At 43.0% G+C, this 17,920-nt stretch overlaps 1 protein-coding gene across 2 annotated transcripts in view; it reads right to left on the bottom strand.

Annotated features, from left to right (window-relative positions):
- Positions 1-1,880: 1,880 nt before the first annotated feature.
- The window catches only part of LONP1 (lon peptidase 1, mitochondrial), an 829,185-nt gene continuing 813,145 nt past the window's right edge, over positions 1,881-17,920 (bottom strand). For both annotated transcript variants that reach the window (XM_075352644.1, XM_075352645.1), the window contains exons 16-18: positions 12,269-12,477; positions 10,799-10,963; positions 1,881-2,180 (exon numbers count right to left, since the gene is read on the bottom strand). In XM_075352644.1, the coding sequence (XP_075208759.1) occupies positions 2,031-2,180; positions 10,799-10,963; positions 12,269-12,477 (524 nt within the window). In that variant the 3' untranslated portion in view covers positions 1,881-2,030. The remainder of the gene's footprint in view (positions 2,181-10,798; positions 10,964-12,268; positions 12,478-17,920) is intronic.

Genomic DNA, 17,920 nt, shown 5'->3' with positions numbered 1-17,920 from the left:
GGGCGGAATGTTGGTACTGTGCACACTTTGCAATACATAATATTTTTGAGTGGAGGTTGTTTTTTTGGAAGATGCTAGCCTGCAAGATGGCACTGAGAAAGTATTTCTACAGCAAGGGGAAGAAAAACGGGAGCTGGAGGTAAATGGCCAAAAATGTCAGTGGGTTGTGTGGTATGAGGAGGAGATGGCACTGCTGGGAGATGAGGCCACCATAGAAGATAAGAGGGAGGCTATTCACAGAGCTCAAGAGGGCAGCATTACTGGAGAGGAGGCTCCCGGTGGAAGCAGCTAGAACCTCCAGACAGACTGTACCCACCATGAAGGAATTCCCCAGAGTGTCTCGTAAGGACTTTAAACCATTTAATGAGGCTGCAGACGACATTGAGGGCTTCATCCAGGACTTTGAGCATCAGTGCCGGTGGATGAAAGTACCAGAAAGGGAGAGAGTCCGACATCTGATGGGGCTCTTAGAGGGTGGAGCTGCTGAAGCTTATAGAACTATAGACCCTCGGTGGAACTGCTATTATGGAACCATTAAAGAAACTATATAGGAACATTATGCTGTGACCTCAGATACATACAGAACTCAGTTCCGTACTTTAGCCTGTGATGGGGTAAAGTATCTCAAAATGTATGCCCACAGGTCAAACCAGGTATGTCATCGCTAGTTGGAGGGAGAGGGGGCCTTAATTTGGAAGACCTGCTTCCAGGTCATCCTAAAAGAACAGTTTTATCTTGGCTGACTATCAAAATTGGGAGGGGGGGGCGCATGCAGTTTTTAAAAATTATTTAGTTATTGTACTGCATGATATAGACCCGCCCACTGGCAGCTGTAATTGGTTGCAGTGAGACAGCTATCACTCAGCATGGGGGTGCGTCTGACTGCAACCAATCATAGGCGCCGGTGGGCGGGGGAAGCAGTGAATAGGAGATGGAATAATTAGCAGCCGGCATTTTCAAAAGCAGGAGAAGCCACCGGAGCAGTGTGACAGCCATGCAGCACCGTGCCAGTGATCGGTGAGTATGAGAGAGGGGGTGAGAGGGAGAGACCGACCGACAGACAGAGAGAGAGACCGACAGAGAAAAACTGACCGACCGACAGACAGACAGATGGCTTTCCCATCCGATGCTTCCCTCCCCGGTGCTTCGCTCCCCCACCGCCTCCCTGCCCGATCCTAAGTTAGGACCTGGTGGGGAGTGCAGCACCAGGGAGCTGGGAGTGAAGCACCAGGGAGCAAAGGACCCGGGCGGGGAGCGTGCATCAGCTGATTGCTTAAAAAAGCCGGCGGCTGTTTACCTCCCGACTTTTAAACAATCATGCATCCATTTCAGCCTTTTACTCAGCCCCCAGACCGCTTTGTAGGGTCCAGCAGACAATTATTCATATTTCCCATTGACTTACATTGGACTCACTACTCCTAAAGAGTAATTACAAGGAAGGATACTTGCGGAGTAATGAGTAGCCCGAATACCGTGCTTCTCGGTGAATACCGAGTAGTAACGAGTATACTCGCTCATCCCTAGTCACAACTCAACGTAAGTTTATGAGAGCCTTATGCTGGCTATCATAGACTTGTATTGAGAACTTGTTATGCAAGTTCTAGCTTCCTTTAGAAAGAAAAAAAAAAGAAGACTTGAACCAGAAAGACCAGAGTCAGTTAGCAAGCATATGGAAGTTTGGTGTACCCATGTCCCAATCAACCATCTCTTTATTGTTGTGGAATATTGGTGGAGCATGCTTGAGAACAATTTAAGCATGGCTGACATCTGGTTGGGGGTTTCCGTTCAATCTTCTGCATGCATACAGGTGAAATTTGTCTACATTTTGCATAATTCACAGCACAAATACACGCAGGCTCAAGTTAGATATAGTTAAAGCATTTTAATAATTACATTACTAAACAAATACCATATTTGCCAAGTCAAAAAGTACAGTTATCCATAATTGATATGGGCTGTGTAGCAGCTACATAAAGCAAATTATTCCAGTGGCTGACACCACAATGGAGAACTACTGAAAATGGTAGGTATCAGTGTGCTGGAAAGACAATATCATAAATTGCATCATAGTGTTCAACAAAATGTACTTCTAACCCTTCGGTAATGAAATTGGCTAGGTCATAGTAATCTTTCTTGTTTTCCGAAGGAAGAATGATGCATGAAACACCTGCTCTTTTAGCCTGCAATAAAAGAGAAAATATTATGTGGGTTGTTATCAATACAACTGCATAAGCATTAACAAATTAAATGCACAGCAAAGTGAATCTCTGAGCAAGTTTTGCTATGTAGTCTGACAGCAGCTTGATGTGGGGAGAGAGACTCTAATTCCAGTGATTTATCACTTAGTTTACTGGATACAGCAGTTGTGATAGAATCCCAGATCTCTCTGCTGCAGATCTCAGAATGCTGCGCCCTATTTAACCCCGCTCACACCACAGATTCCTACATACATCGTATAGTGGCAGAGAGCTGCTAATTAGTGCTTTGGGTGAGGTTGGACCAGGAGTCACTTGGGCAGCTTGTCCTCTAGTGAATCTTCAACTGATAAAACACTGATTGTATATGAACACCAAAACACAGTCCAGTAAGTGACACATCACTGCAATCAGGGACTCAAGCTTCTGAGAGTACCATAATGTAGATTACATAGCAAACACCTGGTGACAGATTCCCTTTAAATTTTCACAGGTTCTTTGGGCATTTTCAGTATTTGATATTTTAAAACACATACGAATGTTTGAAGGGCAGTACTTCTAAAATAATTAATATTTACCCACCCTCTGGTCTTGCTACACGTACTCACTGGTACATTGTTTACATTGGCTGCAGACATGAAACACATGGAATGGAGGATATAGATTGTTATGGCAGTTGTGCTTCCTATGGATAGCTTTTTAATTTAAAGTACACTGTAAACTCAACAGTCATTTATGCTGCTCAAGATACTGGCAGCAAGAGAGTTAATCTGGGTCAGTCATTTCAGGCAAGTATGTTTTCTTTGAAATGCAGAGTTTCACAGTTAAACATAACTGTCTGAAATGACATAGCCAACTTAAGAGGGAACCGGTCATGTGGAAAAATGCTATTAACCTGCAGATTTGGGGTTAATCGGCAGGTTACCAGCATTCTGAAACTGCCTGGTACCTGCACATTAAACCTAGCTGCCGGGAAGAAATGAACTTTAATCCTTCCGGTAGCGTTCCAGTTTCAGTCATGGAGGCGATGGTGCGTGTTCAGTCTTCGCTCTGTGTATGCAGAGCGGCTACTGTACCCATTCACCTGGCACTGACTGACAGCATCCTATAATGCAGAGTGGCTGACAGTGCATGGGACGTGGTTACATCCACCGCTCTTCATACACAGAGCAGTGACTGAACTAGCGTAGGCGCTGCCTCAAGCCTGAAATCGAAACACTGCAGGGATGATTAAAGTTCATTTCTACCCGGCAGCTTCTTTCTCTGCCAGAATTGATCAGTCATTATCAAAATTATTCTAAATTCTGAGGTAAAATCTGTATTCAATGAAGACTTTCCTCTCTACTGAGATACAGAAAGGAGGGCGGATAGAATACGACAGCACTTTAACAAATGGAAGAAATTCATACTGGCCTATTGTACTTGGGAGGAGATAGTCAGGATTATGTCACCTTTCAAGGACACAGTCTGGTATCATACCGAAAAATTGAAGGGTACATTGGATGGCTTGGAGGTGGGGGAGGAAAGACCGAAAGGTGACTAAAAGGAACTAAGTTGGCCGAGGAGGAAATAACCGATTTTGAGGGGGGCTTCTTTATTCTATGTCATTACCATGTTCATAAGGGTTCAATGGGGGGAATGGTAAGTATGATGGGTTAAGGGATCGCTGCTTTCCTTTGCTTTATCTTGCCATGTTACGGTTATTAATTTTAAAGACTGGTATGGAATTTGTGATGATCAAACAGGACAATGTAAAGTTTTTGTATTGAATTTACAATGCTGAATTTGCTTATGCCAGTGTTATATGTTATTGTAAAATTTGAATAAAAATATTGTTAAAAAAAAAAGAAGCCCATATCCAATCTAGGGCATGTCTAAAAATGGATGCAATACTATATAGACGGAAATTTGGAAAATTAAGACCTCCCAGTGATCTGATCTCTTGCAGTTTAAACATGCTGATCCTAAAGCTCCCCTCTGAGTTCCAAATAAATTGTCGGGATATTTTGGTCAAAAGCCGATCATCATCTCTAGATAATAAAATGGGTAATGTTTGTAAAGGAAATAAAATTTTGGGGAAGGAGATCATTTTGATCATATATGCTCTGCCTGCAAAGGAGATGCCTGCAAATGGATGCAATACTATATAGACGGAAATTTGGAAAATTAAGACCTCCCAGTGATCTGATCTCTTGCAGTTTAAACATGCTGATCCTAAAGCTCCCCTCCGAGTTCCAAATAAATTGTCGGGATATTTTGGTCAAAAGCCGATCATCATCTGTACATAATAAAATGGGTAATGTTTGTAAAGGAAATAAAATTTTGGGGAAGGAGATCATTTTGATCATATATGCTCTGCCTGCAAAGGAGAATTTAAATGATTTCCATGAGTTAATTTCTTTGATAATTATGGAGATTAGGGGTCTGATGTTAAGTTGGTATAAGCTATGTGGATTGGATGGCAAAAAGATACCTAGATATTTCAAGGAGGTTTGTCCCCACTGAAAGGGAAAAGAGAACGGCCACCGTTTGTGAGCTTCAAGGAAAATCGCTAAAGCCTGCGATTTTGAAAAGTTAATATGGAACCCTGAGACCTTCCCAAATTCATGGAATGCGTCCATTATTAGAGGAATGGAATTTTTGGGATTAGCTATCATGAGGAGAATATCGACTGCGAAAGCCAGGGTTTTGAGTGTATGGTGTCCGATCCCGATCCCCTCAAAAGAAGGGATCATCCTCCAGATATCTGAGTAGTGGGTCAAGGGCAATATTAAATAATAAAGGTGATAGGGGACATCCCTGCCTTGTACCTCTATGAATTGAGAAAGGGATTGACTGGACTCCAGAGAGCCATATCGATGATTTGGAGTTGGCATAAAGCGTTCTAATGAGGTTGAAGAAGGAAAATCCAAATAGTCTATATTTTAAAATTCGAATAAGATGGGACCACGACACTCGGTCGAATGCCTTATCGGCATCTAAACTGACTAATATGTTTTGTTTGGCTTTAATTTGACGGCTATGTATAATTGCAGCTAGTGTCGCTCTAATGTTATAAGTGATAGATCATTTGTGTACAAAACCCGATTGAGATGTAGTGAGAATGGAGGGTAGTATGGGATTGTAAGCGATTGGCCATAATTTTGGTATTTTAAAATCTACATTTAAGAGAGAAATGGGGTGATACGAGGCAGGGAGTAGTGGGTCTTTTCCTGGTTTGAGAAGGAATGAAAGGCACGTGGTATTAACAACTTTATTACTAAGCGTGCCACCACCATTAAGGCCGCTGGACGAGCAGTGTAAAGCGCCAGAAAATAGCGGTTCTATGAATGGGCCATTTTCTGGGGCGGCTGGGGGCTGCAATTCACAACGGGGGAGGCCTAGACAGCTTGAGCCACCCTGCTCTGAGGATTCCAGCCCCCCGCTGCCTGGTTTTACCTGGCTGGCCATCAGCAGACTGACAGTGTTAGTCAAGGTTCAATCGAGTCCATGGCTAAGCCATGAACTCGGGTGAACCCTGATGTCACCGCAAACACAGCTGAAAAAAGCCAAAGACTGCCAAGTCATGAGCAGTGCAGTGAATACCTCCGGAAGTTAATGATCGGACCAGGAAGCAGAAGTGGCCGGGAGATAGCCGGTCTGCGAGACGCATTGCAGGATCGGTAAGTATAATCATAATGTTTTTTTAATAATGTGCTTTTTTTTTTTTACAGCCCCTGGACCCAAACTGTAACATGGGTTTCCTAGGAAAACCCATGTTCGGAACTTTGTGTACGAACACTGAGTGTTCGGTATGGGTCCAGAAATTTACAGGTCGGGTTCGCCCATACCTATAGTTAACCCCTTCAGTGAATGCTCTAAAAAAAACCAAAGTTGCAAAAAACTACACCAAAAAAGGGAATACAACGCGATCAAAAAGTTGCATGTAAATATTAATGGCATCACTGAAAATGTCATCTTGCCTTGCAAAAAAGAGGCAGCCATACAACTCCATCATCGGGAAAATAAAAAAGCTATAGCTCTCAGACTACAGTGCTATAAGAACATTTTTTTTATAATAGTTTTTCCTGTGTGAAAGCAGCAAACATAATAAAAAAAATATAGAAATGTGGTATCACTGTAACCAAATTGACCTGAAGAATAAAGATGTTTTATGACTTTTACCATACAGTGAACAGCATAAGAAGCAATTACTGAATTGCTTGTTTATGTTTCTTCTGGCCCCAAAATTTGGAAGAGAAAGCAATCAAAAAATATTGTGCCCAAAAGTGGAACCAATAGAATCGTCAACTCATACCACAAAAAACAAGCCCTCACATGACTCTGTTGGTAGAAATATAGAAAAATTATAGCTCTTAATATAAAACATGCAAAAACTTTTTTTTTTTGCAAAAAAAGAGGTTAGTTTGTCACAGTAGTCAAATGTAAAAAGATTATATAAATCTGGTATTAGGGGTGCTTCACACACAGCGAGCTCACTGCCGAGATCGCTGCTGAGTCACGCTTTTTGTGACGCAGCAGTGACCTCATTAGCGATCTCGCTGTGTGTGACACTGAGCAGCGATCTGGCCCCTGCTGCGAGATCGCTGCTCGTTACACACAGCCCTGGTTCGTTTTCTTCAAAGCCGCTCTCCTGCTGTGACACACAGATCGCTGTGTGTGACAGCGAGAGAGCGACAAATGAAGCGAGCAGGGAGCAGGAGCCGGCGTCTGACAGCTGAGGTAAGCTGTATCCAAGATAAACATCGGGTAACCAAGGTGGTTACCCGATATTTACCTTAGTTACGAGCCTCTGCAGCTCTCACACTGCCTGTGCTGCCGGCTCCGGCTCTCTGCACATGTAGCTGCTGTACACATCGGGTTAATTAACCCGATGTGTACAGCAGCTAGGAGAGCAAGGAGCCAGCGCTAAGGAGTGTGCGCGGCTCCCTGCTCTCTGCACATGTAGCTGCATTACACATCGGGTTAATTAACCCGATGTGTACTGTAGCTAGGAGAGCAAGGAGCCAGCGCTCAGTGTGCGCGGCTCCCTGCTCCCTGCTCACACTGGTAACTAATGTAAACATCGGGTAACCATACCCGATGTTTACCTTAGTTACCAGTCTCCGCAGCTTCCAGACGGCGGCTCCGTGCAAGCGCAGCGTCGCTTGCACGTCGCTGCTGGCTGGGGGCTGTTCACTGGTCGCTGGTGAGATCTGCCTGTTTGACAGCTCACCAGCGACCATGTAGCGATGCAGCAGCGATCCTGACCAGGTCAGATCGCTGGTCGGATCGCTGCTGCATCGCTAAGTGTGAAGGTACCCTTACTGTACTTGACCGACCCAAATAATAAAGTAATCTAATCAGTTTTATCACAAGGTGAATGGCATAAAAATAAATAGAACTAATTCTTGACCTGTTGTTGATTTGTTCCTTCTGCCTCTCAAAAACTGCAGTAAGGTTTGGCTCACATTTATTCTGCACACTTCGCTGAGCGCTTACACCAGGGTTTCCATGTAAGTCTCTGAAACATGTGATTCACACAATGGCAGAAACAGAAGATTCATTATAATCAGGCAGTGGGAATTACTTTGGACTTTGTATGGAATATGATCTGGCGGGGGCTATCATTTTAAGTGTGCATAACAAAGCAGTCAGCCACAGTTTTGAGCTCTTCTGAAAACACCGACGAACAAAGACCCGATGGTGTTCAAAGTACCTTTGCTAACAGGAAAAAGGGGGGGAGGGCCCTTGTAGTATTGTGCCCATCCTTGTATCCTTGTAGTATTGCGCTCATCCTTGTAGTATTGTGCCCAGTATTATTGTGCCCAGTAGTATTGTGCCCATCCTTGTAGTATTGTGCCCATCCCTGTAGTATTGTGCCCATCCCTGTAGTACTATACTCTGTTTAGCCTGGGAAGTATTCAATTATATGGTTTTTCTAGCGGTTGTATATATATGCCTGCCTTTTGATGGTGAATGCATATAAATTCATTTTTTTCTAACCTGTTGGGAATTTTTCCTAAAGATGGTGAGAACATTTGCCTTCTACCCACCTGAATGTTTGTTTAATCAGGACTCCTTCTGCCTCCTCCCTTTTTCTCCCTTCCTCTTTTTCCTGTTGTTTACTCAGTCTATTTTAAGAGCTATGTGGCATAACTTGGGTTTACTTATGATTAAGGACTCGGTATCTTTTTAAAAATGAAGTCCGAAACGCGTTAAGTTCCCATTTTGTTTTCTCAATACCTCGGTCTTCACATTATCACTATTTTTAACCTTTCAAAATAAAGCTTTGATGTTTTTACCTAAAAAAGAAAAATTGTACTGGATCCTTCATCTATTTTTCTTGGCGTCCTGTAGTATTGTGCCCATCCTTGTAGTATTGTGCCCTGTAGTATTGTGCCCAGTAGTATTGTGCTCATCCTTGTAGTATTGTGCCCACCATTGTGCCCAGTAGTATTGTGCTCATCCTTGTAGTCTTGTGCCCATCCTTGTGGTTTGGTGCCCATCCTTGTGGTATGGTGCCCATCCATGTAATATTGTACCCAGTAGTATTGTGCCCATCCTTGCAGTCTTGTGCCCATCCTTGTAGTATTGTGCCCAGTAGTAGTGTGCCCATCCTTGTAGTATTGTACCCTGTAGTTTTCTGCTTGTAGTATTGTGCCCATCGTTGTGTCCTGCAGTATTGTGCTCATCCTTGTGGTATTGTGCCCAGTGGTATTATGCCCATCTTTGTAGTATTATGCCCAGTAGTATTGTGCTCATCCTTGTGGTATTGTGCCCAGTAGTTTTATGCCCATCCTTGTAATATTATGCCCAGTAGTATTGTGCCCATCCTTGTAGTATTGTGCCCATCCTTGTGCCAAGTAGTATTGTGCTCATCCTTGTAGTATTGTGCCCATCCTTCTGTAATACGCAAAAAAAAAATTCTCCTCACCTTTGCTCCGTTCCCTGCGTTCCCATGATCAGTGTTTGCAGCGTTTTGGGTGTAGCATGTTTCAGCTTCATCCAAAACGCTGAGATGTGCAGTACAAGCAGAGTGGATGGGATTTCTAAAAATCCCATGCCCACTGTGCTTGAGACCTCTGCTTTGGAATATGTGCAGACGTTCAATATTTGTAGTGGAAAAATCTGCTTCAAATACTGGAACATAATCAGGAAAATCACTGTTTAAAATCTGCTCATTTTTATGTCTTTTTTTCCCCATTCATTTGAATAGGTGAAAATGCTATAAAAGCCCTGAAATAAATAACGTGTTGCAGATTAGAAACTGGTTCAAACCCAAAAGGAAAAAAATAAAACAACATTTGCATGAGATTTTAAAAATTTTATTCACTTTGCTGATACAGTAAAAAAGTTGTGTCTTTTATGGCAAAAACACTTGGAAAAAAACACAGGAACAAACACTTCACTATGGAAGTGGGCCACAGACTGTAAACAACAGGAAGAAAGGACTCTTTATGAGGCAAACAAGGAGAGAGACTCTGAGGGAGACTATTGCACAGCTTCTTGGTTTGCTTGCACGATCTGCCATGCTAGGGTATGTCTGCTGGTGAGTCTCACTCACTCTGAAGTATGGACAGTGTACCAAGGGTGGACAGTGTACCAAGGGTGGCCATAGAAAAAGGAAAGTGGTGTACGACAGAAACCAAGATTGAAAAACACATTAGCTCTATCACTTGACTGAGACACGAGAATAGCCCAATCAGGAGGGGAAGCACCACCTTTCTGAGCAAAGATGTTCTCCTGAGTGGTCTGCAGCAGGAGTGGTGGATAAGTGCAGGCTGATGACAGCTACAGATGACCCTCAAAGGAATTTTTGTCTATCATTTTTGTCCTATATATATATATATATATATATATATATTAATCCATTTAGTTCGTTATAAACCCTAACAGTCTTCCATTTCTTGCACCTCACCATGATCTTGCTTAAAAAGTAAAGAAGACATTTTTTTTTTAACATAAAATGCCAGAAATGTTCAGAACAGTCGCCAAAAATATCTATGCAACTTGTCTGTGACTTGCTATTGAGTGACTATTTTGTAGCTTTGATTTTGCTGTAAAAGAAATTAGCCAAGTTGAAAGAAGCCAAATGTTGCCTGTGATTTGTACTGAAATCTATGGCAAGTGAGTTGCTTCCAACAGAACATTCAACTCAATTGGAGACATTTACAACTGTGTAGCAGTAGCAAGATATTGCAGGTTGCGAGGTGACAGCACAGAAAATCGCAATGCGATACCACAATGCGATACAGGTTGTTCAGTAGCCCTAGCCTGAAACTAGGGCAACATGGTGGCTTTGGCCATGACACCTGTTGTATGACGAAGGATTGCGCGTTGCCACTATGTTGTTGCTGTGCAATACATGTTAATCGGGTCGCTTTGTGACCACAAAGTTACTACAATAAGCAAGTAGCAAAAAAGTGATGAGATTTGACATCTCTTGACTTGCAAATAAATGACTCCTTTTGACAAGATGACAAGTCCTTTTTAAGGTGCACTTAAGAGAATTTCTGTGCTTGTGTTCCCCCATTAGGCACTGCATCCAGCTTATCATTTTGCCCGCAGTGCTCCTTTAAAGATGCATTCCAGCTATAACAAGTTTAGGAAATGTTACTTACAGCTATTGTTTTTTCTTTAATTCCTCCTACAGGCAAGATTTTACCAGTCAGTGACACCTCTCCAGTCATTGCCACGTTTTGGCGAACTGGATGTCCCAAAGAAAGAGAAAGCAGTGCAGTGACAATTGTGCAGCCCGCACTAGGACCATCCTTTGGTGTAGCGCCCTAGAGAGATCAAAGACCATTTATAGAGTCTGTAATTTACTACTGTTAGATTCAGTTAAATGAGATCAGTAGTGTACATGGAATAAAGGGCAAAAATTACATACCGTACTTTACTTTAAAAAAATAACTTAATTATTTTCCATTTGTAATACATTGGATCAGAGAAATCTGTTTCTTTCTCTTCCTGAATTGATCATTCATTCTCCAAATTCTCAATTCATGAGTCAAACATTTCTTCAGTGAATAGAGACATTACCATTACTGAGATAGGAGATGGCAGCTGGTGCTTATAAAGTTCTATGGAGAACTGTAACTGTTGCTTCATGAAAACTTACAGAAGAATGTATGTATCTCCCTCCAGCGCCTCCCTCTTATGCCTCTCCAGAGCATAATAGGTGTAGAAATAATCAAACCCGTTGAAGTTCAGGTTCAGTGGATTCAGCTGGACTTAAGATAAAGTTCAATTCTGGACCTGGACTTGTCTTAAAGCCCAATGGAAGTCATTGATTGAGCAGTTTGGGTCTCCACACACATGCAGCCAGGCATAACCAGAGCACTTCAAAGGAAGGGAGGATAGTTTTTTCATTTTTTTTTCAATACTCTACATTCAATATTGCTGTTTTTATGTTCAGTGCGAGGCATTCAGACACTGCAAGAGTCTCACGCTGAGCCTAGCACCGAGTGTACCCAAGTACAGTGATGCTCACTCGTGTGGTCAGCATACTTGAAATCCGAATTCGAACATTGATTGTTTTATTAAGTCCGTGTTCAGTACGAACACTGAACTTTATTGTTCAGGTTCACTCATCTCTAGTCATGAGCACCAACTGTTATTCCGTACCTCAGTAATGGGAAAGTCTATCTTCACTGAATATAGATGTTAGCCATAAATTGAGAGTGAATTATCAGTTCAAGAGGAAAAAAAAAATTCTGTGATAAGATCTATTACAAAATTTCTTATCATATGCACTATTGAAATAAATTGAAATGACGTTTACTCTTTGAATATCAGCCTCAAACGTACAGTATATCCTAAAATATGTTCAATGCATGCCATATTTTTGTAGGGAGTATATATAGTGAATAAAAAAAAGAAAAAAGACAATAAAGATCTTATAAAAGTCTTCACAAGATAAAAAATATAAAAAAAGTCGTCACATGAGATCAAAATACTCCGAATAAAGGTTTTCTAATTAAATAAAAAAATAACTATTACTACTATTAATGGTTCAAGAAAAAAAAAAAACAAATCAAACTTTGACCTGCATTTAAAAAAATACTGGGAACAATAAAAGAATAACTCACCTCTGGCACATGCAAATGAATGTGTGACGTTACTAAAAACCTATTATCAGGGTGCTTCTTCATCAGGAAGGCACTTGCAAATGTGTAAGCAATTTTAGCACTTTCTTTCATAACATCTCCAAGCTGGCCAGTTACTTCTAAGGAACCGTCTTTATTATCTATGTCTAAGGGTCGGCGGAGCGATGTCTCAATAAAAAGGGTCGAACCACCTGCAAAAAAATTATTAAAATTATTTAAATAAAAAAAGCAAAAAAAAAATCAGCATGGGGTCTCCCCTCATTTTTTATAACCAGGCAAAGTAAAGTGGACCACTGGGGGATTGTATTATCAGGGTGGGAAGTGCCATGATTATTTGCATGTCCAAACCTAAAAATGGCAGCCCCCAGCCGCCATTGGTGCATCACACCAATTAGATGCGCCAATTCCGGCTTATTCCGATTATCCTGGTGCAGTTGCAATTGGGGTAATATATGGGGTTGATGATAGAGTTGAGCGATGTTCAAGGTTCGCCAATTTCATGTTCGAGTGATTTTGGGCGGTGCTCGAGATCGAACTCGAGCTTTTTGCTAAAAGCTCGACAGTTCGAGTTAGGTTCGAGAACGGTTCGATCACCATAAACATGGCTTTTCACAGTAAGGCTATGTGCACATGTTTCTGTCTGCATGCGTCCTGCGTCCCCAGCACAATCCCTCTCCCTTTCCTACTCACCGATCACGGGCGCCTCGCTCCACGTCTGTCACAAATCTGCGGTGTCTTTTCCCCTTTAGAAAATGACTGCCGCTTCATTAGTCAATTAGTTATTCCGTGCTTTCCCCGCCCACCGGCGCCCATGATTGGTTGCAGTCAGACACGTCCCCAAGCTGAGTGACAGCTGTCTCACTGCAACCAGTCACAGCTGCCAGCGGGCGGGTCTATATCGTGCAGTAAAATAAATAAATAAATAAAAAAAAAAAATAAAAAAAAAAAAAATGCGGTTTCCCCCCCATATTTGATACCAGCCAGGATAAAGCCACACGGCTAGAGGCTGGTATTGTCAGGATGGAGAACACCTCGTTATCGGGAGCCCACCACCCTAACAATATCAGCAGGCAGCCGCCCGGAATCGCCGAATCCATTAGATGCGACAGTCCCGGGGGACTCCCAGCTCATCCCGAATTGCCCTGTGTGGTGGCAATCGGGGTAATAATGTGGTTAATCATGCCAGGCGTCTCCCAGAGATACCGTCCATGATTAAACTGAAAGTGAAAGTAAATAAACACACACAGCGAAAAATCCTTCATTTGGAATAAAAGACAAAAAAACCCACCTCATTTACCTCTTTATTAATCACCAAATACCCCTCCAGGTCCGACGTAATACACACAAAACAGTCAGCTTGGCTACATGAAGCTGCAGCAGCACCGTAGAACACGATCGTGCTGTATCAGCTCCACGTAGCAATGAAGTAAATCGCACTGTCAGCAGAGACTTCAGCAATGCAGAAGTCAAGATTTGACCATAAATCATTGGTAAAAGGTGACAAAAGCATTGGTAACTAATCTGGCCGCCATCCCCTTACTAACCATCACAACTAGAAGTAGCCGAGGGGTGAACTAACATCCTGTGCACCGCGAACCCAGCCGGAGAACTAGCTATCCTAAAGGAAGGAAAGATGAATAACTCTCTACCTCAGAAAACAGATAAAGAATAGCAAGTCCCCCACATTCAAAGACTGTGGTGATATAGGAAAACACAATACACAGATAGAGGATAGGATTAGCAAAGGTGAGGCCCCCACTGACTGAAATAGGAAAGGACAGGAAAGGGGCTGATGGTGGCCAGAGAAAAACCCTTCAAAATTTCAAATTCCTGATAGTACAAAAAGGCCCTCAGATCGCACGATCTGCACTCCGTCCTATACCAGGCACTCTTGTCATACCAGTGAACAGAAAACAGGAATCATTACAAATTCAAAAAGCCACAAACACATGGACTAATAGGAGCAATACTCCAAACATAACTGCAGGGAGTTTCCCAGCTAAGCAACTGAGAGGGAAGATCCCTGCATGCAAATAAACTGAAAACAACCACAGCAAATGACAAAATCAGATAAGAGTAAAAGAACCAAACAACAAACAAAGAGCAAAGCACTTATCTGGGGTAGATGTGGTATGGAGCAGGATGAAGCAGGCTGGTAAACAAAGAACAACTGACATCCGGCATAGCCTGCTATCAGACCAGGATTTAAGTAAGCAGAGAATTAGCAATGGAAACGCCCATTGCTCAACACACCTGGTCTCTGTCCAAACCATTCCTGGCCACAAGAGGGAGCCTCCCAGCAGCCAAAGCATAATTGACATTCACAACAAAGAGGTAAATGAGGTGTTTTTTTGTCTTTTATTCCAAATAAAGGATTTTTCGCTGTGTGTGTTTATTTACTTTCACTTTCAGTTTAATCATGGAGGGTATCTCTGGGAGACACCTATCTTTATCATTAGAGGCAGTAGACTAGTGGATAGAGCGCTCGCTTAAGAAGCATAACTTCAGGAGTTCTAATGCCGGTCCCGATAAAGATTTTTTTTTTTAATTTTTAATTATAATTATATATTTATAATTATAATTTAATTTAATTATGCACTGAGGGGAGGAGCCGGATATCAGCTGTGAGCCACGGGACACACCTCTAAAATCAGAGCCGTTCACGGAATGAGGCTGCATTGCTCTCTCCTCTCTCGCTTCTCTCTCTCTCTCTCTTTTTCTCTCTGTCTCCCAAGGAGAGGGAAGAAAGTGTTTCAGGGAGGGCTGAGAAAGCATACTACAAACAAGGAGAAGGAAGAAAGTTGTTTCAGGGAGGGCAGAGAAAATATACTACAGACAAGGAGAGGGAAGAAAGTGTTTCAGGGAGGGCAGAGAAAACATACTATGGACAAGGAGAGGAAAGAAAGTGTTTCAGAGAGGGCAGAGAAAACATACAATGGACAAGGAGAGGAAAGAAAGTGTTTCAGAGAGGGCAGAGAAAACATACTATATTATAATATAATTATTATTTATTTATAATTATAATTTAATTATGCACTGAGGGGAGGAGACGGACATCAGCTGTGAGCCGCAGGACACACCTCTAAAATCAGAGCAGTTAACGGAATGAGGCTGCATTGCTCTCTCCTCTCTCCTCTCTCTTTTCTCGCTCTGTCTCCCTCTCTCTCCTCTCTCTTTTTCTCTCTTTCTCTCTCTCTCCTCTCGCTCTCTCCTCTCTATCTTTTCTCTCTCTCAGACCTGGCGATGATCAGCTGATGCGGTCACCTGACGGAATCAGCTGACACTATAAGTCGAGCGGTGAGGCCGGCTTTTTACCGCCCGGCTAAACTATCAGCTGATGCTGTCGGACAGGAGTCTGCACTGAAGTGTGTAGTTTTGTTGTTTTTTTTTTTGCACTGATGCATCAGCTGATTGTATAAAAGCCGTTTATACAATCAGCTGCTGTGTCATGTGATTCAGGCCCTTGAACCTGACACATCTGATCGCTTTGCCTTCCAGCAAACCGATCAGATGATATTGGATCCGGATTGGACGGCGCGGGACCCTTGACCCAGGATTACTGAGGAGGGGGGGTTCTTTCTTTCAATAAAGATAAAGTCACTAATTGTGTTGTGTTTTATTTCTAATAAAAATATTTTATTGTGTGTTGTGTTTTTTTTTATCTGTACTAGAAATTCATGGTGGCCATGTCTAATATTGGCAGGACACCATGAATTTCAGGCTTAGGGCCAGTTGATCATATACAGCTAGCCCTAACCCCATTATTACCCAGTGAGCCACCCGTCACCGGGCAGCTGGAAGAGTTGGATACAGCGCCAGAAGATGGCGCTTCTATGATGCGCCATTTTCTGGGGCGGCTGCAGACTGCAATTCGCAGAAGGGTTGCCCAGAAAGCTTGGGCACCCTGAGCTGTGGATTCCAATCCCCAGCTGCCTAGTTGTACACCTGGCTGGACACAAAAATTGGGCGAAGCCCACGTAATTTTTTTTTTGTAATTATTTCATAAAATTCATGAAATAATTAAAAAAAAAGGGCTTCCCTGTATTTTTGGTTCCCAGCCGGGTACAAATAGGCAGCTGGGGGTTGGAGGCAGCCCGTATCTACCTGTTGTACCTGGCTAGCATACAAAAACATGGCGAAAAACTCCTGGGGGGGGGAACTCCTGCATACAGTCCTGGATGGAGTATGCTGAGCCTTATAGTTCTGCAGCTGCTGTCTGTCTGTATGGAGGAGAGCAGACAGCAGCTGCAAAGCTACAAGGCTCAGCATGCTCCATTCACTAGTGTATGCAGAAGAGCAGACAGCAGCTGCAGAACAACAAGGCTCAGCAGGAGTTTTTTGCCCACCAAAAAAATGACGTGGACTTCGCCATATTTTTGTATGCTAGCCAGGTACGGCTGCCCCCAACCCCCAAATGCCTATTTGTACCCGGCTGAGAACTAAAAATATAGGGAAGCCCTTTTTTTTTAATGATTTCATTAATTTCATGAAATAATTAAAAAAAAACAAAAACGACGTGGGCTTTGCCCCATTTTTGTGTCCAGCCGGGTACAACTAGGCAGCTGGGGTTTGGAATCCGCAGCACTGGTTAGCTCGAGCTTTCTGGGCGCCTCTGCTGCGAATTGCAGTCCGCAGCCGCTCCAGAAAATGGCGCTTTCATAGAAGCGCCATCATCTGGCGCTGTATCCAACTCTTCCAGCTGCCCTGATGCCAGGTGGCTTGCTGGGTAATTATGAGTTAATACTAGGTTTGTTTTACTAGCTAGTATTAAGTCAGAGATGTCTTAATGTCAGGCAAGTTTGACCCAGCCATTAAGAATCTCCAGTAAAGGGTTAAAAAAAAGACATCACACAGACAAAAAATACTTTAATAGAAATAAATACACAGACACATTAGAGACTCCATGTTTATTACTCCCTGTCAGCTCTCCACGATCCAGCTCTTCTGTCTTCTTTCTCCTTCAACCCATGCAGCTCTGCTACATCAGCAGCGCTGCATGGAAGACGCTGCTTCCCGTGCAGTCTATATCACTCAGTGAGTGAGCAGAAGCTGCAACGTCACCACTGACAGGCGCGTTGCTATAGCAACGGCGATCTCCGTTATTGACCGGCTGTGGCAGCCGGTGAATAACGGAACGGGGAAGCAGAACGGGGACAGATTCACTGACAGGACCTAGCAATGACGTCTAGCCAGAAAGGCGGGTTACCATAGGAACGGTGCTCCGTTTACGTGATTCCCGGTGCCGCAATTCACTGGCTGTGCCAGTTAGTCTTTGCATGTGGGCTGACTCTGTAAAGAGCGCCCACATGCATGGACGGGGAAGCCGACCATGTGCCAGAGCATTTCGCCGGTACACCGAGATGCTGGAACGATCACCGCATACCGAAGAGATGCACTGACAGGACCTATGTAGAGCTGTAGGGGGAAAAAGCGCAATAGGGTCTTACCCGGTATGAGGGTAGAGAGACAGAAAGAGGTACACTCACCTGGTAGGGTTGTGAAAGTCACAACTCCTTATGATCGCATGTGAGTGCCTTTTTGTGGTTTAGCAGCGGCCCCGGAATGCAGTATATAAAATATAGGTCAGGTAAAGAGAAAACCGGTTTAAATGCCGCGCTAAAAAACACTGATGTT

The sequence above is a fragment of the Anomaloglossus baeobatrachus genome, chromosome 1, assembly GCF_048569485.1.
Source record: "Anomaloglossus baeobatrachus isolate aAnoBae1 chromosome 1, aAnoBae1.hap1, whole genome shotgun sequence".
Lineage (NCBI taxonomy): Eukaryota > Metazoa > Chordata > Amphibia > Anura > Aromobatidae > Anomaloglossus > Anomaloglossus baeobatrachus.
The sequence above is the reverse complement of the archived record's forward strand: the minus strand, read 5'-3'. Positions and strand labels throughout refer to the sequence as shown.